At 39.6% G+C, this 21,581-nt stretch overlaps 1 protein-coding gene across 1 annotated transcript in view; it reads left to right on the top strand.

Annotated features, from left to right (window-relative positions):
- Positions 1-217: 217 nt before the first annotated feature.
- Positions 218-21,581, top strand: part of GABRB1 (gamma-aminobutyric acid type A receptor subunit beta1) — a gene marked incomplete at its 3' end in the record, with an annotated part of 131,166 nt that continues 109,802 nt past the window's right edge. The window contains exons 1-3 of the mRNA XM_082281291.1: positions 218-285; positions 375-466; positions 542-609. Of these exons, the coding sequence (XP_082137417.1) occupies positions 394-466; positions 542-609 (141 nt within the window). The 5' untranslated portion in view covers positions 218-285; positions 375-393. The remainder of the gene's footprint in view (positions 286-374; positions 467-541; positions 610-21,581) is intronic.

Genomic DNA, 21,581 nt, shown 5'->3' with positions numbered 1-21,581 from the left:
TCCCGAGGCACCTGTTGCGGCGCCGCGCCCTCGGCGCCCCGGAGCGCGGTCCCGCCGGGCCCGGGCGGCCGGGGCGGGCAGAGGGGCGCCCCGGGGCCGCGGCGCTCCGCTGCGCGCATGCGTCTCGCTCTCGGGATTTGTTTCTCCTCGCCGCTCAGCACCAAGTTCCAGTTCGCGGCTCGTCCCCCGTGAGGCGGCGGCCGGGATGGGGGCGGCGGCGAGGCGGGCCGGCCCGCGGGCGCTGCTGCTGCCGCTGGCGCTGGCCGTGGCGTGCGCGGCGCGCAGGTGAGCGCCGCCGGGTGCGGACGGAGGGAGGGAGGCGGGCGCGGGACCGCCCGGCCGCCTCCCTAACCCGCTTGTGCTTCTTCCCGTAGCGCCGACGGGCCCAGCAACATGTCCTACGTGAAGGAGACTGTGGACAGGCTGCTCCAAGGCTACGACATCCGCCTCCGCCCCGACTTCGGAGGTAAGGCGCCCGCGGCCCCGACCCGCGCCCCGGCACCCCGAGGTCCGCTAACGCCGCCTCCCGCTCCCTCCGCAGGTCCGCCCGTGGATGTGGGCATGCGGATAGAGATCGCCAGCATCGACGTGGTCTCGGAGGTAAACATGGTGAGTGACCCTCGGGCCGGGGCGGTGGAGCCCCAGCGCCTCCCTGCCCGTGCGGGGGCTGCCGGAGCCCCGAGGCCCGCGCTGCAACCGGCCGGGAGCCCGGCTGCGCGGGGTGCGCGTACCGAGCCGCAGCGATCGCCACGAAATAACCGAGCACGTCGCAGTTGCTAGGAAAAGTTATTTGCGTTTTTAAGATGGTGTTGGCATGCCTGCGGTGGCACTTAGGAAGAGCTCCCTGCCTTGGTCAGAGCACCTGCTGCGGGTTTGAGGTTCTGGGTCTCACTTGCTCTGGTTTGCCCTTTGCGTAGTCAGCAGCTGCTGTCGGAAATGCTGGACTTTCTTGAGCTGTAGCAGCAGATGGCCAGATGTGCGTGTTTTCATTTTAAGTTATTTAAAGAGTTAGTTCATTTTGCACACTAGTAGCCTTGAGCAAAAGGTGAAAAGAGAAAAAGGAGTTCTAGAAAACGCTCTCTTTCTTGTAGAAGGAGAAAAACACTGTAGAATAAGTACATAAGGATGTTTCCAGCTATCAAAATCAGAAGTCTCGTAGCTACAGGTGTGAAACATACTGCATTTGATTTCATTTCTCCTGCAGGAAGGAATGCTAATAGACAAGCAGGCTTAAAGAGCAAAAATGTGACTCTTCAGTGCCTGCCTCATTTGACGCCTTTTCCCAGAAGAAAACAATAAATCAGTTGCAAGTTTGAACGTTACACAAAATCATGTTGAATTAGTCAGTGTCATGGGCATTTTGCTCTCACTTGCTTATGTTTGATCTCGTATGAATCTAAGATGCTTTCTGTACATAGGGGAACACCTTTTTAGTTAAAAGAAGCTTAGAAACCTTACATTTCCATCCTGATTAGCAGTTTATTTCACTAGGTGATATTTGCCCATTCAAAGTAATTTACCCAAGAGTGGGGATTTCTTTGTTGGTATATTAGTTAATAGCAGTCATTAAAACAATCTCTTCATAGATTTGTTTTGTTTTGTTTTCATACTTAGTTTTTTTCCATTTTTTTTTATATATATATCACAGCTTCTGTTTGTGTGTAACTGTTACATTTGCTTATGAATATGCATGGTAGAGTGGGGGGGAAACAAAATTTGTCAGGTTGTGTGTAGCATACCAAGCTCTGCAAACTGCTAATGCCACACAAAAACATTTTGCAAGTTTCAGCTCCTGGTGTTCCTGTTGCTGTGTTGTAGTTTTAGGGAGGAACATGGTACAGACCACACAGATAGGGCAGAGTAAACAGAACATAGACCTTATCAAAATAGTCAAAGAACAAATCTACTCCAATTCCAAACTATTTCTACTACCCTGTAATGGGATTACACCCGGAAAAAGCTGAACAGAGCAAACACCAAAATACCTTTTCTGAAAAGTCCAGAACTTACCTTGTAAAGTCTCAACATCTGAAATACTGTTAATCTGTAGGGGAGTGGATGTGAGAGTTTCCAATGGCAATCTCACAGGGCATTAATTGCATTGCACCAGGTCACAGCATTTCTTAGTTGCATCCTGTACCTGTCAAAACTTTCTTCTCCATTCTAACACTTCACAGCCTCTGGGAAAGAAAAGTTATATGCAAGATGGATTCTTTGAATAATCTCTGTGTGTAGGGGGGCAGCTTGACTAAAGCTGGTCAAAAAGTAAGAAGATGTTTTCATTTCATAAAATGCCACATCTCACAGCAGAAGGAAGCAACCAGTTGTAGCTGTAGCCATAGTCCATTCCTGAAGGCAAAACATTCTGAATCAGTTTGAGATGGCTTTCCCATGTCACAAGTACTACCTGTACATACCTGTATCTAGAGTGTTCTGTGTTGCAAAATCTTTATTGTGTTGCTAGAGACTGTCTGCCTGGTTTTGGACAATGATCAGTAATTTCATCCATCATTGTAAAAACAAGGGAGTCGATATCTTGGCTTAAGAAAAGGTTTTTTTACCTAGTAAAATAATATTTTGTTCTAGTACTTTTATTTATGAGAAATCACAGCCTTGAGATGCTTGATGCAGTCATATGCAAGTCATTCATCTTCTTTTAAACTGTGTCTTTTAGATTTTTTAAAAAATTTATTTAGTAAGAGCTACTGTTCTGTGGCTTCAGAGCCAGAAATGTTTTTCAGAAGATCGTAATTTATAGCATCCTTTGGCTATAGGGCAGTTTTGTTGCTGAAGGAAACTGGGATCGTAGCTGGGAGAGCAACACTCTCATCATGTGAAGTCCTCCTGGCAAGAGGGTCTGGTTGGATCCCCCGGAGTTCAGTCAGTCTCACCCTATCCCTATTGGAGGGAGTTGTCTTATCTCTTGGCTTTCCACAGGAACATGAAGCCTTATATCCAGAGTGACAGAGACACATATCCCCAATCATGGTGGCCACAGAGTTAAATTTTGTGTTCCAGTATAAATGCATAAATGAGAGTAAAAATTATATATATGTATAGAGAGAGAAAGGCAGTGAAGGAGGTGTTCTCCTTTGGTGTGCTGGCTGAGATATGGTCATGGCTGTAGACTGTCTGCCATGTCAACAGGCTGATTTGTATGTCCAAGTAAATCTAGTTCTTGGGTAAAAAGTTGAAATACTGTTATGAATGCATGATGTGGGTTTAAGTAAGTCCCTGCCTTTTGCCTAGGCCTCTGGCAGTAGGCAGTCACATTGTTGGGGTGGCCAGCACTCAAGACCCACTCTCATTTGTAAGTTCTTTAATAATGGCTGATTCCATCTAGTATAGAATGAATTATTTATTTAATAGACACAAAACTAACAGGCATAAGACTTAAAACAGACCATTACTACACAGGATTGAGACAAAAAGAGGCAAATAGTATTACACACACAGGATTAAAGGTACCTATTTATTTTACAGCTAGCGAGGAAATAATATAACTTACGATCCAGTGATTCTTACCATCCAGTTCCTGATGGAGTACACATGGAAATCCTTTCCCTCAATTCCCAGGAAAGTAACCACAGAATCTGTGTCCAGGCTCTGGGCAGAAGTCTTGCATGCCTTCAGGGCATCTGGGTAGAAGGCTTCTCAGGGTGTGTGTAGGAGACTTCTGCCTCTGTAATAAACTGTAGTACTTTTATAGTGTAAAAACAGGCGTTTTGGTCACCTGTGTTTTATCTCTTCCCACATCTGCTAAGATGGCAGACCTTTTGGTGCCAGGAGATGATACTTGTTGGGCCTTGCCTGCCTGGGTTATCTCCTATCTGCACTGGCCACCTGTGGTGGGGAGAGGGGTGATATGCCCTGCCACAGGTATAGGCAACAGAATTATTTTGAATTCTGTGAGCACCAGTAAATGTCTGTTCAAGCAGCTTGGCTGGTTGTAGTGGCTTGTTCTAATCTACTAGACTATTGTGAAATACTATACTCAGTTAATGAACCAAGACTTACACAGTCTTGTTTCTCTCTGTTCTGGTTTTTCTCTGTTAGCACTCAGTCCTCATCTCCTCAGCTCATTAAATAGCATTGTTTTATAGCTGCTTGGTAGTTCAATAATACTGTGGTGAGCTGCCATATTAACTTCTACGGAATAATTAATTGAAGCATCCATTCTTACGACTCTCCCATTTGACATCAGAGATGTTGTCTTATGTTGATTTTTGCAACTGAAGAGCTTGTCATGCATCAAACAAGCAGAAGTAGAATATAAACATCCTAGTGAGCACTGCCCAGTTCTAACCATGCTTTCTCCCTAATATACTGTGATATATAAGTTTTAGTTTAGTTTTCCATCTGATTTTCACAGCCTTGCTACAGTAACTGCAAGCATTCCCTTACAAAGGTACAAGGTGACCCTTCTCCTTGTCTCAGTTAATGACTGTTCAGCTAACTTTCATTCATGACAGAGTTCCTTAAGTATAATAGAAGTTTACATAAATAAAGAGTTCATTAAGAACCATGCTATTACTAGATTGTTAAGCTGCTGTGATGTCTGGTTTACTCTGATGCCTTTATGTGGTTAGCAGAAGGTGCTTCTTGTATATCAAGAATAAACATGGGTAGAATGATTGGCAGTAATTAGTGTCATGCTTCAGGGCAAGCAAACAAATAATGTATTGCTCTGTCTACTAGGAAACAGTCGAGAGGAGTAGCTGGACTCTCAAAAAATTCATGATGTATGATGTCATTTTCTCTAAAATGTGTTCCTTACTGAAAAAAAGGTGGTCAAACCTTTATAGTAGGCAAAAGATGTCATGTACATGTCCTAAAGTTTAAAAAAACAGTGCATATGATAAAGAATCTTTTATAGAGTAGTTAAAAAAGACACCAAAGAGGAAAGAAAAAAAAAGAAAAAAGACCTCTCTTTTATATTGGGAACACTATTCCTGACCTACCATACTGATTTCACACTGATGATGTAGTTTCTGTGATTGCAGACTGAAGGTTTCATGTCCCAGCAAAAAGAAGTTAAAGAAAACATGGAAAGAATGTATAATTCTTTAGCTTCTCTAAACTTGTATTCAAGCCTTTTATATTTATGTGATCTCCCAAATAAGCCACAAATCTTGCTGAGAATTTGTATATCTTTTATGCTGTCAACATCCCAACCTGTTGGGTAACATCTTTTTGCCCCAGAAAGAATTTAATTTAGCTTAAACCACTCACTTTTTGTATCCTTTTGGTAAAGTTGATAATTTAAAAAGCCAACTGCATAAAAATATATGTATATATTATGTATGTCTGTGTATTGCAGATTGAGAAAGACTTAAGCTGTATTTACTGACATAGCCAGAGTTTCACGCATCTTATGCCTCCTTCCTGTCTTGATTAAGTATCTGAGAATTTAGCATGGCGGCTGTTGTGAATCTCAACATCAGAAATAAATCCTGGGGAACCAAATTGGCTCTTTGCATCAGAGCAGCCAAGTCCCATTTTTTGTATTCGTAAGTCTTGTTCATATAGAACTAAAACGTCAAAAATTCCTTTAGCCCCAGCCAGTGTGGCAACACAAATGATAATAAATGGTCCTTGGTCTAAATATATTTACCTGAAGATATTCATACAGATTAAACTGATTTTTTTTTTTCTGAAAAGTCATAAAGCTTAATAGTTATTAATGAAAATTTACTTAGCTCTACTGCAGAAGAAGAAAGGAGAAATACTTTTTTGTTATATGGCAACTATCCTAAAGAGCATGGAGGACATGCAAAAGCACTTTAATATTAATAAGAATGTTCAGTAACCGATTTTTTTTTTTTCAGCAAATACAGAAAAACTAATCAAGTAATAATACATAAAGGCCAGATCATTTCATCACTGCTTATTCCAAACAGGAGTAATTATATTAAAGAGTGAAACATGGAATTAATGTAGAAATGGGCAGCTTGAGGTTAAACAACTGTGTCACTCTTAGTGGATGTTTTCTTGGATTGTTTTTCATTTGACAAGAATAAGCATTCCTTCAAAAAAATTGATAAATAGGCAAAAATTGTAAAGCAGTAAATGTAAATGTTGCTTCATATGATCCAGAAATCAGATGCATCTTAATTTTTCAAACGTCGAACAAACTTGAGGCCAGCTTCAGGGCTGATATAAACTGTAGTCCAGATTTTCTTTTTAGGCTGACAGGCACAATACTCTTCTGATTTCAAGGCTTAAACAAACTAGCTGTGAATGCCCTTTAGAAAATACATATTTTTTTTGTCTAATGTTAAACTCAGAGTTCCCCACAAGTGCAACTCTCCTGACTCCCACAATCTACGGTTAATCAATCGTATCACAGTGGTGCCTGTGAAATTAGAGGGGTGACACCCTGCCCTTTTGTAGTGGAAGCTTTAGCACCCAGTTCAAGGAATGTAGGATTTCACTAAATAAGGGGTATGCCTGCAAAGAGATAGGCTTTTTAGTTGTATGGAAGGGAAGATGAAAGGATTTCCCCAGCACTGCTTGTTTGTGCACCTGCATCAAACAACATGGCTGTGCTGTGACTGCTGGAAACATCCAGCTGATCTGTTAATGTGCTCAAGTCCCACAGTTCAGTGGTACAAACCTTTTGAAACATTCACAGTCCCAACTAGTCAATGATTAACACCAGGAGACCCATTCCCCAAAATTAACTTCTTTCAAAAAAAAAGAAAAAGAAATCCATAAAATTAAATTTCATGTTTCTCTTCTTGTGCACAGGACAGGATAAGTGCTTAATGAAAAGCTTTCACGTTTTCCACAACTGCGTTTCCCTTTTACTTCTGATTTTGGATTTTACATCTGACTTCTGAAAGAGAATATCAGAATGTTCCAAACTAAGCATTTTTCTTCATAAGGAAATTCAAAGCATACATTTCAAATGTCTGCAGAACTTAGTCCTTTTTTTTTTTTTTAATCAGCTTTACTTTGTACTCTATTGTCTGAAAAGTTCCATACCTCCTCTAGGCCATAATAATCATCTACCAACTGCAGTTCAATACAGACCTGGAGCTGAAGCTGTGCAGCCAAGAGAGGGAACACTCGTACTGTCAGATGGAGGAACCTCAGTGGAGGAACAGCAACAACCTCAGTAGCTGTTACCAGAAAGACCTGTTTGTGTTCACAAGATGCCGAGTACTCTGTGACAACAGCTGAAACTGTTAAATCAAACCCAGAGATTGCCTTCATTTAGAAGTATCTGCAGCTGATGTGTTTTGTTGATCACGGTATTCCGAACAGCAGCTGCTTGGGAGAATTCTCCATGGTTTCTCATCTCCCATCCATCTTAAGTGTGCTGTATTTCAAAGCATCAGTAAAGGCCAAAAAAACAACTATAAGGTCTTCTGGCAGGTGGTGAAAAAGTCCAGGATGACTACCTGAAAGATTTTATACTTTAATGCTCTTTGAGACTCCTTATTTTCTTCTAGAAAGAGATCCCAGGATCTCAAGGTATGCACTATCATCCTTGTAGAATTCTCTCATGTTAAAAAATGCCTGTAACTGTGGTAGTGCTCCAAAAAACATATTAGAATGAAATTATTTCCACCCCAAAGGCTAAACTACTGCAAATATGTTCACAAGGAAATTGGTCATAAGAGTCACTGGATAATCCAGCAGAATAACACCAGGTAATGCGGTGTGTTTGATTCTTTAAGCAGTAACTTTGTATTAAGATTTACGTGGGATGGAATATGTAGACCAGATTTCTTGCCTATCAACTCTTACAGTAACCTTTCAGGATTAAAAGGCTGCTTTTGGCCAAAGCAGTGTCACACTGAGGTTGGTTGCATCCTCTGCTGGGGCAAATCCTTAATGGTTCATGTCATGAACCAAGAAAAGATGATGTAACAGAAAGGTAATTTAAAAGATTCAAAGGCAGCTTCTAGAAAGCTGCATTATCACTCAGACATCCACCTTATAACAAGATTGACTTGTATGGTTTTAAATGCTCCCATTACAGTACATAGTTTCAAAGCAAAGATTAATTATTTCAGACTGCCAAACTTAATTAAAAGTTGGAATAAATGTTCTCCATTAGAACTCATCAATCCATTTGACTGAGATGGAAGAATTTCAGTCATGTCTTTTTTAATTGCCTGTAGAAAGAACTGAAGAGTTAGCAAAATTAAAACTGTTGAAACAGATAAACGGTGTCTAAATATTATGCAGGCTCTTAATCATATTAAAAGAGGAGTGCAGTTAATTTCCCAGCATATTTTTAACCTGAAGAGCCTCCTAAGTGTAACTGAAGTAACATGAGTGGAAGTCAGTGGCAGGTAGATATGTTCATGCTTGTGTATCTCAGGAGCTTCTGTAAGTACTAATTATTGCAGTGCACCAAGGATTCCTGTCCCATCCAGGTGGACTAGATGCTGATAGTCCCATGTTTTCAATGAATATGCTCACAGATAAAATTTCTTACACCACTAAAATGAAGTGCATATTAGCTCCACCAGCTCAGCAGTTTACTCAGCAGCTTGCAGGAGCAGTTCAGCTCTCCAGTTTATATAATTTGTAAACCTTTATTTATTTCCAATTTTCTGTGTTGTTGCTCTTCAACAGCATGAGAGAATAACTAAGCCTGGAATGATACCCTCCTATCCTGTGTTCTTCCATTATGATTTATCCTTTCTTTAACCAGTGGTTTATTTGTAAGCCAGTAACTGATCAAAATAATACCACTGGTCAAGGAGAGAAATGGAGGAGGTTCGGAGGCTTCATTTGTATCAGCGCATTTCACAGGCAGTGCAGCTTTGTCACTGGTTTCCTATGGAGGGAACAAAACATGAGATTGACATCCATCTGTAAATTCTGAGTTTGTTTTAGCTACTGCACCAGGACCAACTGGGGGGGAAAAAAGTTTCAGAACATCAGTTACATGCTGGGAGTGAAATCTGTAATGCTTGACAGTCTTCACAACTTGTTCAATGCTCTATGTATTCCTAAACTAATAGGAAGCAAATACACTGTCATTTTGGTGTCAATTGGAAATGAATTCTGAATATAGACCTTTTCAGTTCCCACTGTCAAGAGAAATGAGTTTCTTTTTCAGAAGCACGCTAAGGGTGTGAATTTTTGATACATTAAAAATTATTTACATTCCAGATAATGCATTCTTTCTTTTTAGTTATTCCTAGTAGAAACTCAGAGTTAGGTACAGAGCAGATGATGAGAAGGAGTAGCACGTATCAGGAAAACATAACGAAGTACTAACCACTTACAGCCATTGTCTTGACTCTTCTCACCAATGTGACATGGTCTATCAGGGAAAGTTGATCTTTGGAAATTTCTACATTGGATCAATTCAGTGAACCAATTCCAAATATGAAGCTAAAAATTCTTCCTGTTTTGGGAGTGTCTTATCCCAATGGCCATTTCATCCCTACAGTGCTGAAAATTTACCATAACATGAATCTTTCCTTTTTCCCTTCCCAGAACCCTGTAATTCTAAATGCAGTTTTCACAGTTCTGCCTTTTAGATCACACCAGGGAAATACCACTGCCAGAGACAAAATAGGGAAATATGGCCCATGTCCGACCAGTGTAGTTCTCTGGGTTTGATCTCCTCAGTTTCTCACTGGAACAGGGATGTTTTTAAAGTAATACTGCTCTAGCCCTTTAGAAGAGGAATAGGTAAGAGGAGACACAAGAGGAGTCAAAAGTATTCTCATAAATGATGTGATACTGCACTGTCACCCTTGGTCTCTGGACATTTTACAGTGTGACGTGTGTACAATATTGTTATACTGTCCACTAGGAAACACAATGGATTTGAATTTATCATCTTTTAGTGTCTTCAAAGTAGCTGTAAGCACTCCAGTTAGTCAAAGAACAGACATTAAATATATCCTGAGAATTACTTTTTAAAGGGTATTAATATTAATTCTTCAACTCATTATTAGGAGTGAGTGCAGCACTGGCAAAGAGTAGCAGAACAGCCAGCAGTGCTCTCAGTGCCCTCAGGTGTTTTCATTTCACATCTGCAGAAGCCAGAAGCATTTAAAATGAGAGCTCATCTCCTGAACTGCCGTCTTCTCTCAGAAGGTAACACAAAACAAAGGTCCATCCAGGAACACTGCTCATTAAGGTGTCCAGTTTAAAAGTAGGTTTCCTTTCCCAGAAGGAAAGAGAAAAGTAACTTCCTTTTTTTCCCCCCCCAATTGGTCTTCAAGTCACTTCTTCTCTTGAAGTAAAAGTCATGTTTATTCCTGCCCTCCTCCCACAGCAGGGTAGCTGTTAAGCCACTATCTTATTGGAAACAAACACTTAAAAATAAGTTAAATAATAATAGGCAGATGATTCTGACCTATTACTCAGGCAAGCTTATTACCTGGGTTTATTGTGGAACCTGATGGTTTCAGAGACTTTTGCACAGCTTCTGTTTGGAAATCCAGGCAACAGTGGTGCTCCAGATCATAGAGAACAAGTAAGTGGAAGAGGCACTGCTGGGGACAACCTGTTGTGCCAGGGAATAGCGTCAGGGCCTGACTCGGCAGGACAGGACTGCTGGCTCAGCAGGACCCCGCTGATCTCACTGCTGCTCTGCAGGGCCCATCGGGTCAAGCTGCTGTCATGACAGATGGCTAATTCTTTTCAACAGATTTGAAACAGCAATACCGTGGTTTAGATTATTTTTTATAGTACTATATAGAACCTTTTACAGTGCAGTCAACATATTTTATGAATTACGTATTTGGTTTCTTTTCCCAAGGATGTTTGTGGGGCTAGAAGGAACTTGAAATAAAGCAATTGTTGTGCTGTTTTTTTCTCATCCAAGTGATTACAGTAATGAAGAATTCAGCACAGTCTTATGGAAAGGAATTTAAAAATATGGAGCTCTGTACTTAAAACACTACAAATCTATTAAACTCATTAGTATGGATAATTTTGCAATTTTTAGCCAAAAAAAATGGGAAGTCAGTATTCCATGTGACTTCCAGTAAACAGAAGTGGTCATTACAACACATTGCAATATCCAAGAACTCTGGAGCAAGAAGCTGGACAAACTTTATGCAACAGTAAGCCAAACACAATTTTGAACCAATACACTTTCGTTTAAATACTTGAGTCATCTTTTGTAGAAATTCTACGGAAGAAAAATATATTTGACATCTTGGTAGGAGAAAAGATTCTTCCCATTTATTAGCTGTTCTTCCACTGAATATCAGCTCCAAAGGCCTCCTCTGGAGTATGTGGAGCATTGAAGTGCTTGGCTCACCTTGTTCTTTGATTAGGTTCCTCTGAAATCAATGAAGATGCATCAGTAATGAATCAAACCAACCTTATTCAAGGTGATTATACTTTCCTGCAGTAACTGCATTTTCTTGGAAAAATTCTGCCTGTAACATTTGTGAATTCAAGACAAAATAAACTGTTCTGAATAGACACAGACATCAAGAAAAAACTTTTTTAAATGCTTAATTTTTATGATGATGCCTCTGAGAAGCAAAATGCAAAAAAGAATTAAAATGAGCAAGTGAGAAAAAGAAGTCTGTTACCCTTACAGGAATATATTCTCTGTCATTGCAGAGTCTTGGCTTGTAGACAACTTGGTTTTCCTTGCAGCTTTTTTACAATTTTCTGCTGCTATATTCATGCATCTTAGCCTAGTGTTTAAATTAGAGGTTGGAGCAACCCCCAGTATCAACACAGGCTGGGGGATGAACAGATCCAGAGCAGCCCTGCCAAGGAGGACTTAGGGGTGCCAGTGAGTGAGAGGCCGGGTGTGACCCAGCCATGGGCACTCACAGCCCAGAGAGCCAAACGTGTCCTGGGCTGCATCCAGAGCACCGTGGGCAGCAGGGCCAGGGAGGGGATTCTGCCCCTCTGCTCTGCTCTGGTGAGACCCCACCTGGAGCCCTGCATCCACCTCTGGGGTCCCAGCACAGGAAGGACATGGATCTGCTGGAGCAAGTCCAGAGGAGGACACCAAGATGATGAGAGGGATGGAGCAGCTCTCGTGAGGAAAGGGTGAGAGAATTGGGTTTGTTCGACCCCAGGAGAAGACTCCAGAGTGACCCAATTGCAGCCTTGCAGTCCCTAAAGCAGCCTACAAGAAAGATGGAGGGGGACTTTTTACAAGGGCATGTAGTGACAGGACAATGATTAATGGCTTTAAACAAAAAGAGAGTAGGTTTAGATTAGGTATTAGGAAGAGATTTCTTACTGTGAGGGTGGTGAGGCCCTGGTACAGGTTGCCCAGAGAAGTTGTGGATGCCCCGTCCCTGGAAGCATTTGAGGCCGGGTTGGATGTAGCTGTGAGAAACCTGGTCTAGTGAAAGCTGTCCCTGTCCATAGCAGGAGGGTTGGAACTAGATGATCTTGTCCCTTCCAGTCGTAACCATTCTGTGATGGTATAATTAAACGTTCCTATAAGAAGCTGTCAGTCTTTCTGACAGTAATCTGAGACCTCAGTCTTCTTTGTTTCCACTGGAGCTGAGCCAGCTCCACTGGAAACAAAATGAACCTGAACATCTACCTATGCATCATCTTTTTTCTTACTCACACCCACAACCACATTATCAGAATGGCATGCACGTTTTAAAAGTCACAAGTGGGACTCTCTTCTGTTCTTTGTAGGTAGCAATCAATTTCCTTTGATTTTATTTGTATATTTGACTTTAAAATAAATCAAAAATAGATCCAGAATAGGAGCTTTGAATTTTGTACTGAAACTGGGGAAGTGTGTGGATGTTAACGCCTCTTCCTCCTGTGGGTGTTAATGCCTTCCTTCCTCCTTCCACAACAGTCATTGTAGTGGCAGAACAAAGCTGTGAGTGGAGGTACTTTTTCCAAAGGAAAAGGCAGTGATTCAGGTGTCTGGGTCATGCTCATAAAGTGTTTTGGAGGCCTGGAGTGTCTTAGATTTCACTCTTGTGTTCAGCAGGAGATCAGTGCCTACAGGGGTTATATGGTGTTTGCTTTATGGAAGGAAAGAGTCTCAGGGGAGAGATGTTAAGTGGAAGCAAAGTGTAAATTTCTGTCCTTACATGGATTTTTTTGATTGGTTGGTTTGTTTCAATTTCTCTGGCCCTCAGTTGCTTCTCTGTTAAGATTTCTACCGTACAAGGGTATTACGGGAATTAAATGCATTGTATGAGCATTCATTTGGACAGTGAGCAAGTTTCTGCACACTCAGGTGGAAAGAAAAGACTTACAGCCTGCAGCTAAAAAAGAATATATCCCGTGACTTGTAATTTCAACACAGCATCGTGGGTTATGACCCAGCTGGTCTGTTCCTACATCTCTGCAAGAATACTCCTGCAGTCCTGGCAGGAATTTATTTCTTACTTACCTAGTGAGAAATCCCAAGAAAGCACAAAATGTTGCATAGTAATTACATTTTCCTCAGTGGTATTGCTGAATGACATATTGTGATATATCAAGAGGCAACTGTGAATTTAGCTTCAGTCATCACAGTAGACTTTGCCCAATATGGTAGGTTTCCAGATGAACATAGTGTGAATGTAAGAATAAAGAGAAGTTTCTGAATACCACACAGCATCATGCCTACTTTGTCAGCATTAGCTTTCAAAGCACATATGATTCTGGCTTGGGAAATCTTCATGTATTCATTATTTATTTAGCTTACATATTCACTCTAATATTTAAGAATATATTGTTGGCAGGTGGTTTCACAGGAGAAGACAGTAATGATAGTCACTTGTCAGAAGAATCAGACATCAAAATATGAAGCTTTCTCTTTCTTTCTGTTGAGTGTTTGATGCCACTAAATGCCTGTTTCTTGTGATTAACAGAACAGGTAAGCAACTTGCATGATTTTTCTGTTAGTAAGGCTATTTAACCTTACTGAATTTCAGAACAGTATTGTCCCAGTTTTTGGAACATGATAACAACATGCAAAAGCAGAAAGCTTTGCTAATCATTAAAGAGGTGGCAGATTTTCACTTCTATCCCTTTGTGATCATATTGTCTTTTGCAAGATACTGCAAGGCTGGCGTGTGGGGAGGAGAAACAATACAGACTGGCACAAATCTGCTTTTCAGTTCACACCCTTACCAGGGCAGTTAGCATAAGCAGAAATTCCCCTCTGTGGGAAAGATATTTTTCTTTAGGTGTTTGTGGAAGAGTTTTAGTGCACCCTAACAAACAATAGCCCTCATGCAAAGTGTGTGGCTGATAAATGAAAATGGTCTTCCCAAGCCTGCCATTCTTGTTACTAGAGTGGACACTTACTTCACTGGGTGTTCTATCAGTGCCAGGCCCAATGCACCCTTGGACAAAAACTCTGTCTGTAGCAACTCTGCATTGCAGTTTCAGCCCTTTGGCCTCTTGGTAAGTCATGTCTTACGCTGGGAGCAACACATTTAAAGTCAGCCATCCCTGAGGGGTACAAGAAGGTGGATACTCAGTTCCTGGGTAGATGAGGAGGTCAGTTAATTAAATTACAAAGCACTGCTACTGATATGCTGTAATGAGAATTGAGTGCAGTAGTGCCAAATATCTTCAGTCATTATCAGTCTGTTCACCAGAGGGGTAATGCAGGTTGCTTGAAGTGACAAAGAGGAAAGTTTTCCTCCCTCCTCTAAATAATTTGTTTGAAGTATCCTAATCTCTCTCTCTCTATTAATCCTATCATACAAAGTCTGTGCTGATACTTCTTCAAGGTTAGGGGGCTAAAGTTAGGCAGTATGAAGACCTTGACAAAGATTTTTTTTTTTCCCTCCTTCATAATATGTTACTCCTTAAATTCAAAGGAAGGAGCACTTTTTTTGCTCAGCAGTTCTTAGTCTCATGGTTCAAGCATTACCACATTACCAAACCAGTTGCACAAGTAATTTAAAGACATCTGAAAACTGTATGGATATTAGTGTGGTTTGGTGCATAAAATTGCTTCTTGGACTCATTCTTTTGGCCATGTCTCTCTGAGAAAGACCAATCAAAGGCGGTATAAGGTAATGTGGCTGGTGTGTGCCAACTGGAAATTTTCATGCACTTGACAAGAAGTCCCAATAACTGAGTGTTATAGCTGGTTAAAGATACTGAATGAATAACAGGACCTAAAAATGACAAGATATTTAGATCCATGTCAAAACCTGACAGATTTGTTAAGTGTTAATTGTGAAATGAGGGAAGTTATCTTACCTACTCCATCCACTGAGTGAGGAGAATCCTGCCCTTCACTGTGTATTTACTGTTCTTATTCCAAGCCAGTCTGAAAGACTCCAGAAGCTAAAATCAGAACACAGTTGAACAGTCCTTCCCTATCTCAGTCAGGGGGTTCCCTTTGACTCCAAGACATTATTTCTCATCTATTCACTTGATTACTTTTGTATCACATATCCCAGTATCTGCTCCTTTCATGAAAGGAAAGGAGTCATTTTGTCTCCTTGGTTTTACATTCCATAGTGCTTTTTTTTCCCTCAAGTTTTTCTCTGATACAGTACCTTTAAAATCAATGGCCATTTTACTTACTTTCAAGTTAATAAAACAGCACATATCATACGCCATTGCAAGTACCAGCCTGTGTAAGGATCTGCCTTGGGTAGGCTGCAGGTGCATGCTTCACTATGTTCCTGCTTCCTAGGTGTATTTTCAGACATCACTGAGAAAACTTAACAACTGATGTGTAAAGCCATTACACATCATAGGAGTAGTCCATTTCGGAGACACACTTTTCACTACACATTGATGTTGGATCAGAACCCTTGCTCACCAACACTATTGTAAGTTGGCAGTAACTAGTCTGAAATGAATGAATCATATTCAGATGAAAGAAAGAGGACAAGCAGACAAACTGTATTTTCAAAAGGCAACTTCTGCATATGTATGCATTCCAGAACAAAGCATCTTCCAGATGTTGGATGGAAAGTAATTGCAATGCCATGTATTATTCCCAAATCTCCTAATTTTCCTGTAATTTTTGTTCCTTACAGCACACCTCTACTGGTTTTTTATACTATCAATAATATTTTATTAATTCTGTTTTCATGCCTGTTCTTACAACTAAGCAATCTTACCTGAATGTACCTGCATCCTGTTTATTTTAATACCTGACTTCCTGCATTTGCTCAACTTCCTGGTTGTCATCCTGGAAAATGATATATATTAAATTTGTTTGTGAAAAGAGCTGGGAGTAAGCAGGTTCAAGATACTTTGCTGGCATAGATTATTTCTCAAAGAGTTCCTAGGTACTCTTGACTGAAGTGAGTTTGGAACCAACATCTTTGAGATAAGGATGTAGAAAAAAGGCTTTGACCACTCAGCCTGGGCATTATTACAGACCTGAAACAATCAAATTCCTGGAGAGAGTATATTTTCCACAGTATGAATCCTAGTAGATGGGCAGCTTCTATATTGCTTTCCACGTCAGTGCCAAGAATGAATTTTCATGCAAGGCTGAGTGAAAATATGGTGCAATAAGATAAGTAAACACATTTTTTTAGAGTCAACAATCCAGCTCATTTTCTAAGGGTTGGCTTTTCCACTGAATATGCAGCAGTAGGCTATCACCAAATGCTTTTTTTTCATATTCAATGTCTTCTGACACATAAGATATGCACAACAGGGCAGTCAAGCTGAAAGCTCACAGGGTGTCTGATTCATTGTCATGGAGGTGAGCAAACAGAATATCTGCATGGCAGATGTGAAGGGGGACTTCGGGTATCTTCTAGGAAGATACCCAGCTGGAGTTTACTTATGGACTTGCTGAAATTAGCCTGCATTTTCAGAGTTGTTCAGATGGCATTCCATGCTTTAACTGGTTCCAGGGAGAACACTGACATTTTAAAATGGCACTGGAAGCAAGAAAAGCAAATAGTGTGTGTGCCTTCAGTCCAGACAGCAAGGCATACCTTAGACCCAGGTCAAGAACAGTGCTTAGAAAGAAACCAAAACCATCTTCTTTCCAGCATGTTTCTGAGTTTGGTGAGGGTGGGCAGTGTGTTTCCCTGAAGTGGATTATAAGCATCAGGCAAGAATATGTTTCTCACCTTAGCAGGGAGTGATATAATACCTTGATAGCAGACACGGGCAATTTCTCAGTTTCTTTGTAGTCGTGATATGCCCAAACAGTCTTATTGACAAGTTGAGTTCACAGAGTCAAGTGATAAAAGTGTATCAGAAGATGAGCAAAATGCATTTCAGAAAGGATAGCAGAAAACATGTAATTATATGATAATGATGTACCTAGAGCATGCCAGACTGAAATACAAATACTAGATGGTGTATTGTATTTATCATAGTACAATCAAATTTTTTTTTTTAATTTTTTAAATAACTACATTTTTCATTAAAGTAAAATATGGTTTCTGAGCAATAAAATCTCTCAGAAGAGACTACATGTTAAAAATTAAATACAAAACAATTGGGTTTTTGTCCATCTCTGTTAACAGATTAAATCTTTCCTATCTAGATATCTGCAAGCATAATATAATTTAAAGAGAAATACAAAATGTAATTTAACTTTTTTTTTTTTAATTTAATTTTTTAAATTTAATTTTATTTTCTGAAATGTTTTGCTGTCTGTATTTAGCTGGATGGGAAAAGCTGGCCAAGAAAATTTGCCTTTAAAAGAGAGCTCTCCACATTCTGCTGTCCCATGGCTCCCATCTGTTGTCCTCATTCCTTGCTGTAGCTCAAATGACAAAAAACCAGAACTGGTGTTTCAATAACCAGTGCTAGAGGTGTTTGTACAGGTAGCTGCATAACTAGGGATTTGAGTAGGAGGATTTGGGCACAAGTACGGTGGGGAAAACACTGTCTTGAAAAATGCTTCCTAAATTCCTTTATTTATTTAGTGATTATCATTAACATAAAGGTCCACAAAAGGCCTAGGTTATGCTAGGGACTTGGCATTAACACTGGAAAATGGAATGGAATAATCTAAAGCGTCTCTTTACTCCTCACTGCTAAATAGACCGAGCAAAAGCAAAATTCACAGAAATCTTCACAAAGATGACAATCAATCCTGTAGTGCTCTACCATGATTGTGAACAGATGTTATTATATTTGGAACTGAAACAAATTCCTGGCTCTACTCTGTAGCCTCCTTGCTCCAGAAAGTGTTTTGTAAACCAAACAGTATCAACAACTGAGCATGATATTAAGCAGTGTTGTGAAATTTAGCTTTCCTACTGTTTCTACACACAGATCCAAAATTTTTAAAATGTAATCAAAATACTGTGATTCAGTTTCTATATAATCAAAATACTATGACTCAGTTTCTGTCTCCCTTTAGAGTGTTCCATGGAAAATATCTAATTCCCTTGGTGAACAAAATAGTAAATGAAAACACAGTCCATTGCAGAAATCCAAATTTTATCCTGAAGATTTTATAAACCATTCTTCCTATACCTGTGGCAGCCATTGTTTCTTTGTGTTACCCATGTTTTCATATGGGTATTACTGGTTTTCCTGTAGGAACCTTTGGAGTCCTCTTCACTTGGCATTTGCTGCTAACAAATTGTCAGTGTACAAAAATCTGTTGCAAAAAATACTTCAAAACCCATTAATCTTTCCCTTGCTTTCCATTACAAGTACTTGCATCTGTTGGAATACAATAGTTGACCAGCAGCAGGAGAACTATATGTATATTGCACTCACCAGGCAAAACAACCTTTAAAAATAAGATATTTGAAAAAAAAGTAACTTCCAAAAGAGGTAGAAATGCCTGGCCACAGTTATTTAAACATTTATTTAGTCAAAATTATGAGTCAGGCAGAGAAATGTTTCCTGGTTACAAGAAACTGCGCAGGACAGTAATCAAGGACATCATATATAAAGTTGTTAGGGATCATGTAAAAGGCAGTGGTGTTCTTCCCTCAGCCAGGGCTAGAAAGGAAAGCTGTTCCTTGGCTGTGATTCTAGATGGCCTGATTCAGTTCCTAAATCAGCTGTAGAGTTGCTGTTCTGTTTTATGTAGCGATATTATTTTCTTCTGCAGAAGGTCTGATCTTTGCAACATGACCAGTTATAGCAACATCCATCAGATTTATTACTAAAATACTGGATGATATTTTATGATAATTCTGATTTCATTTTAAAATAAGAATTACCTAAATTAATTTCACAGCGTAAGAATTAGAGTCACAAAGAAGGATTTATTTCTCTATATGATATATTTCTGCATCTGTATTTTTATGTTTTCTTAGGTGACTGATTTGCTTTCAGCATTTTCAGATCATGGAGGAGTTTCTTTGAATGCTCGTAATTCAAGCTCCTAATCACTTGAGAATTAATTTTTGCTGAAACAGCTGGGAGAAAAAAAGTGGATAAGAGGATTATTTTATGAGAGAAAGTGCCTACAAAAATGCATTTTCCATAAAACTTTTCTTCTATCCTGTTGATTATAAGCCTGAGAGTTAAACTAACTATATCTACTGGACTTGCACATGTTAGAAAAAAAAAAAGGGGGGGGGAGTTTTATGGTGTCTCCAAGTCTTTAACTGTTTTGTCTTTTCTATAAATTTCTGTAATCTGTAAACTGATTATAGAACAGCAAGAAAAAAAGCAATTTTGTTTTCACTGAGTGTGTCTGACTTGTTTGTCAAATCAGTGATATAATTTGTTTCTATGCTGGGCTGCAGAGAGACAACTGGTTTTTTATTTTCTTTTCCATTATTCATCCATTCTGGAATGAAAACAACTGGAAGCAATATCAAGTAAAAATCCTTCCTGAATTAAACCAAGGGGAGGCTGGCCAACATGGACAGAGAAGGGCAAGATCTTTTGGTACAGCACTTAGTTACAGGGTTGTCTTGCATTTACTTTTAGTTCCTCTGGGAACTTCTCTGGGAAGTTCTCCCAGTGTAGACTACTGTTTGGTTCAGAATATCTGAAAATACAGAATATAGTATAATGATGAAGACTGGAGGGAAGGACATGAAAGAGATTCAGAGTTGTTTATCACTTTAGTAAATTTTGACATTTCAGGAATACTGGGCTTCCCTGTCTCTACATTGCTGTAAATTTTTTTTGTTCCTTTCCCCATTACGTTGTTCTTGGTCAAATAGCAGGTTCATCCACTCGTTTTGTTCAGCTTGCAAAAAACTCTGCTTCTCCATTACAGTAGTATTGGAAGGTTAGTTGTGAAGAAGAAACAGAAGGAACATTTAACACTTCAGTTTTTCAGGGGCGTTCCTTTGGAGATTGCCAGCAAGGCAAAGTATTGTCCAAACAAACACAAATAGTTCATAAAGGAAAATAAATAAATAAAACAAACTCTGTGACTGGTGGTTCCCCTTTGCTGTGCAGGATATTGTCTGTCAGTAATCATTCCAGAGTGCAGCCATTAAGTTCAGTGTTTCCTTTGTGTTCAAATCTGAGGAATTTTCTAGCTGTCTGTAAATCTGCCACTGGGTAAAAAGCACAAATGGTATTACTCAATATCTGTACAGATCTTCTCATAACCTGTGACATAGATCAAGTCTTTTGGCACACTTTTCTACATTAGAGCCATCAGCATCTTTCAATACCTTTGATAACCAAAGATGCGATTATTAAAAGGTGCCTTTTAAAGGTATTGAAGTAATTTGTTAAAGGTGTCAGAGAGCATTTGAAGTAATTTGTTAAACCGTGTCAGAGAGTATTCGCTCACTGTCTAACCAGCATCTCTTCGGAGCAAGTAGGAGTTGCTCTCTTCTCTCTATTCAGTATGACTGTTCAAAAATAATTCAAAATTTAGCACAAATATTTGAAGAATCAAAGCACACTGTTTTTTCAACCTGTTTGAAGTCTCTAAATCTCTTCAGATTTAGCTCTGTCACTCATGCAGTGTTTGGACTGTAGTCCAGACAAAGAGTAGGAACAGCAAAGACCAGTTCAGAAATAGAAAGAGCTGTAATCAAATTCCCAATCCCATTCCCAATCCCATTCTAGTGGTAACAGCCTCAGCAGGACTTAATTCTCCAAGATAAATCAAGAATAACTCTACTTATATTATACCAGGGGGTTGTACCAATGACAGAGAAATCATTGTCAGGTTTAAGAACTATAGTAACAAAATACTGGCTTCTGTAGCATGTCAAAGGCTTAGATAATGCTGATGCTATTTTATGATGCTGTTTTTATCAATACAGCTATGAAACACTAGGGAGAAAAAAGAACACACTTGCTATGCTTGAGATACTCTTTTCCTGAAAAGGTTTCTAAATAAAATAGAACAAGGTCAGTACTTTAATATTCGTAGCCCAGTTAAGACGGTATGACAATATATTTGGGTAATGAAAATTTATAGTCTATTAATTGAAAAAAAAAGTGATTTAAGGTAAATTTCTTAAAGCTTAAAAATTACCTGTGTTGAAAAAAGAAGGATTATTAAAAAAAAAAATCACATTAACCAATCAACTACATTTTTGAAAACCAATAAAAACTTCAAACAGAAACTTTATGACTCTCTGACTGAAAAAAAAAATCATACTGCCTTGACTAAAGAGACACAAAAAAGGAAGTGATTAGAGGCTGAGAATTTATATTCCAAGTTTTAGTTGGATGGTTGTATTGTAAACTCCTCAGATTCATTATGTTCACACTGCCAAGAATGACTAATGTAGTAGACAAGAATTGCTCAAATCTATTATTGTTGGCTGGAA

This window comes from Coloeus monedula (genome assembly GCF_965178545.1).
Source record: "Coloeus monedula genome assembly, chromosome: 5".
NCBI lineage: Eukaryota > Metazoa > Chordata > Aves > Passeriformes > Corvidae > Coloeus > Coloeus monedula.
This window is presented reverse-complemented; position numbering and strand designations above follow the sequence as displayed.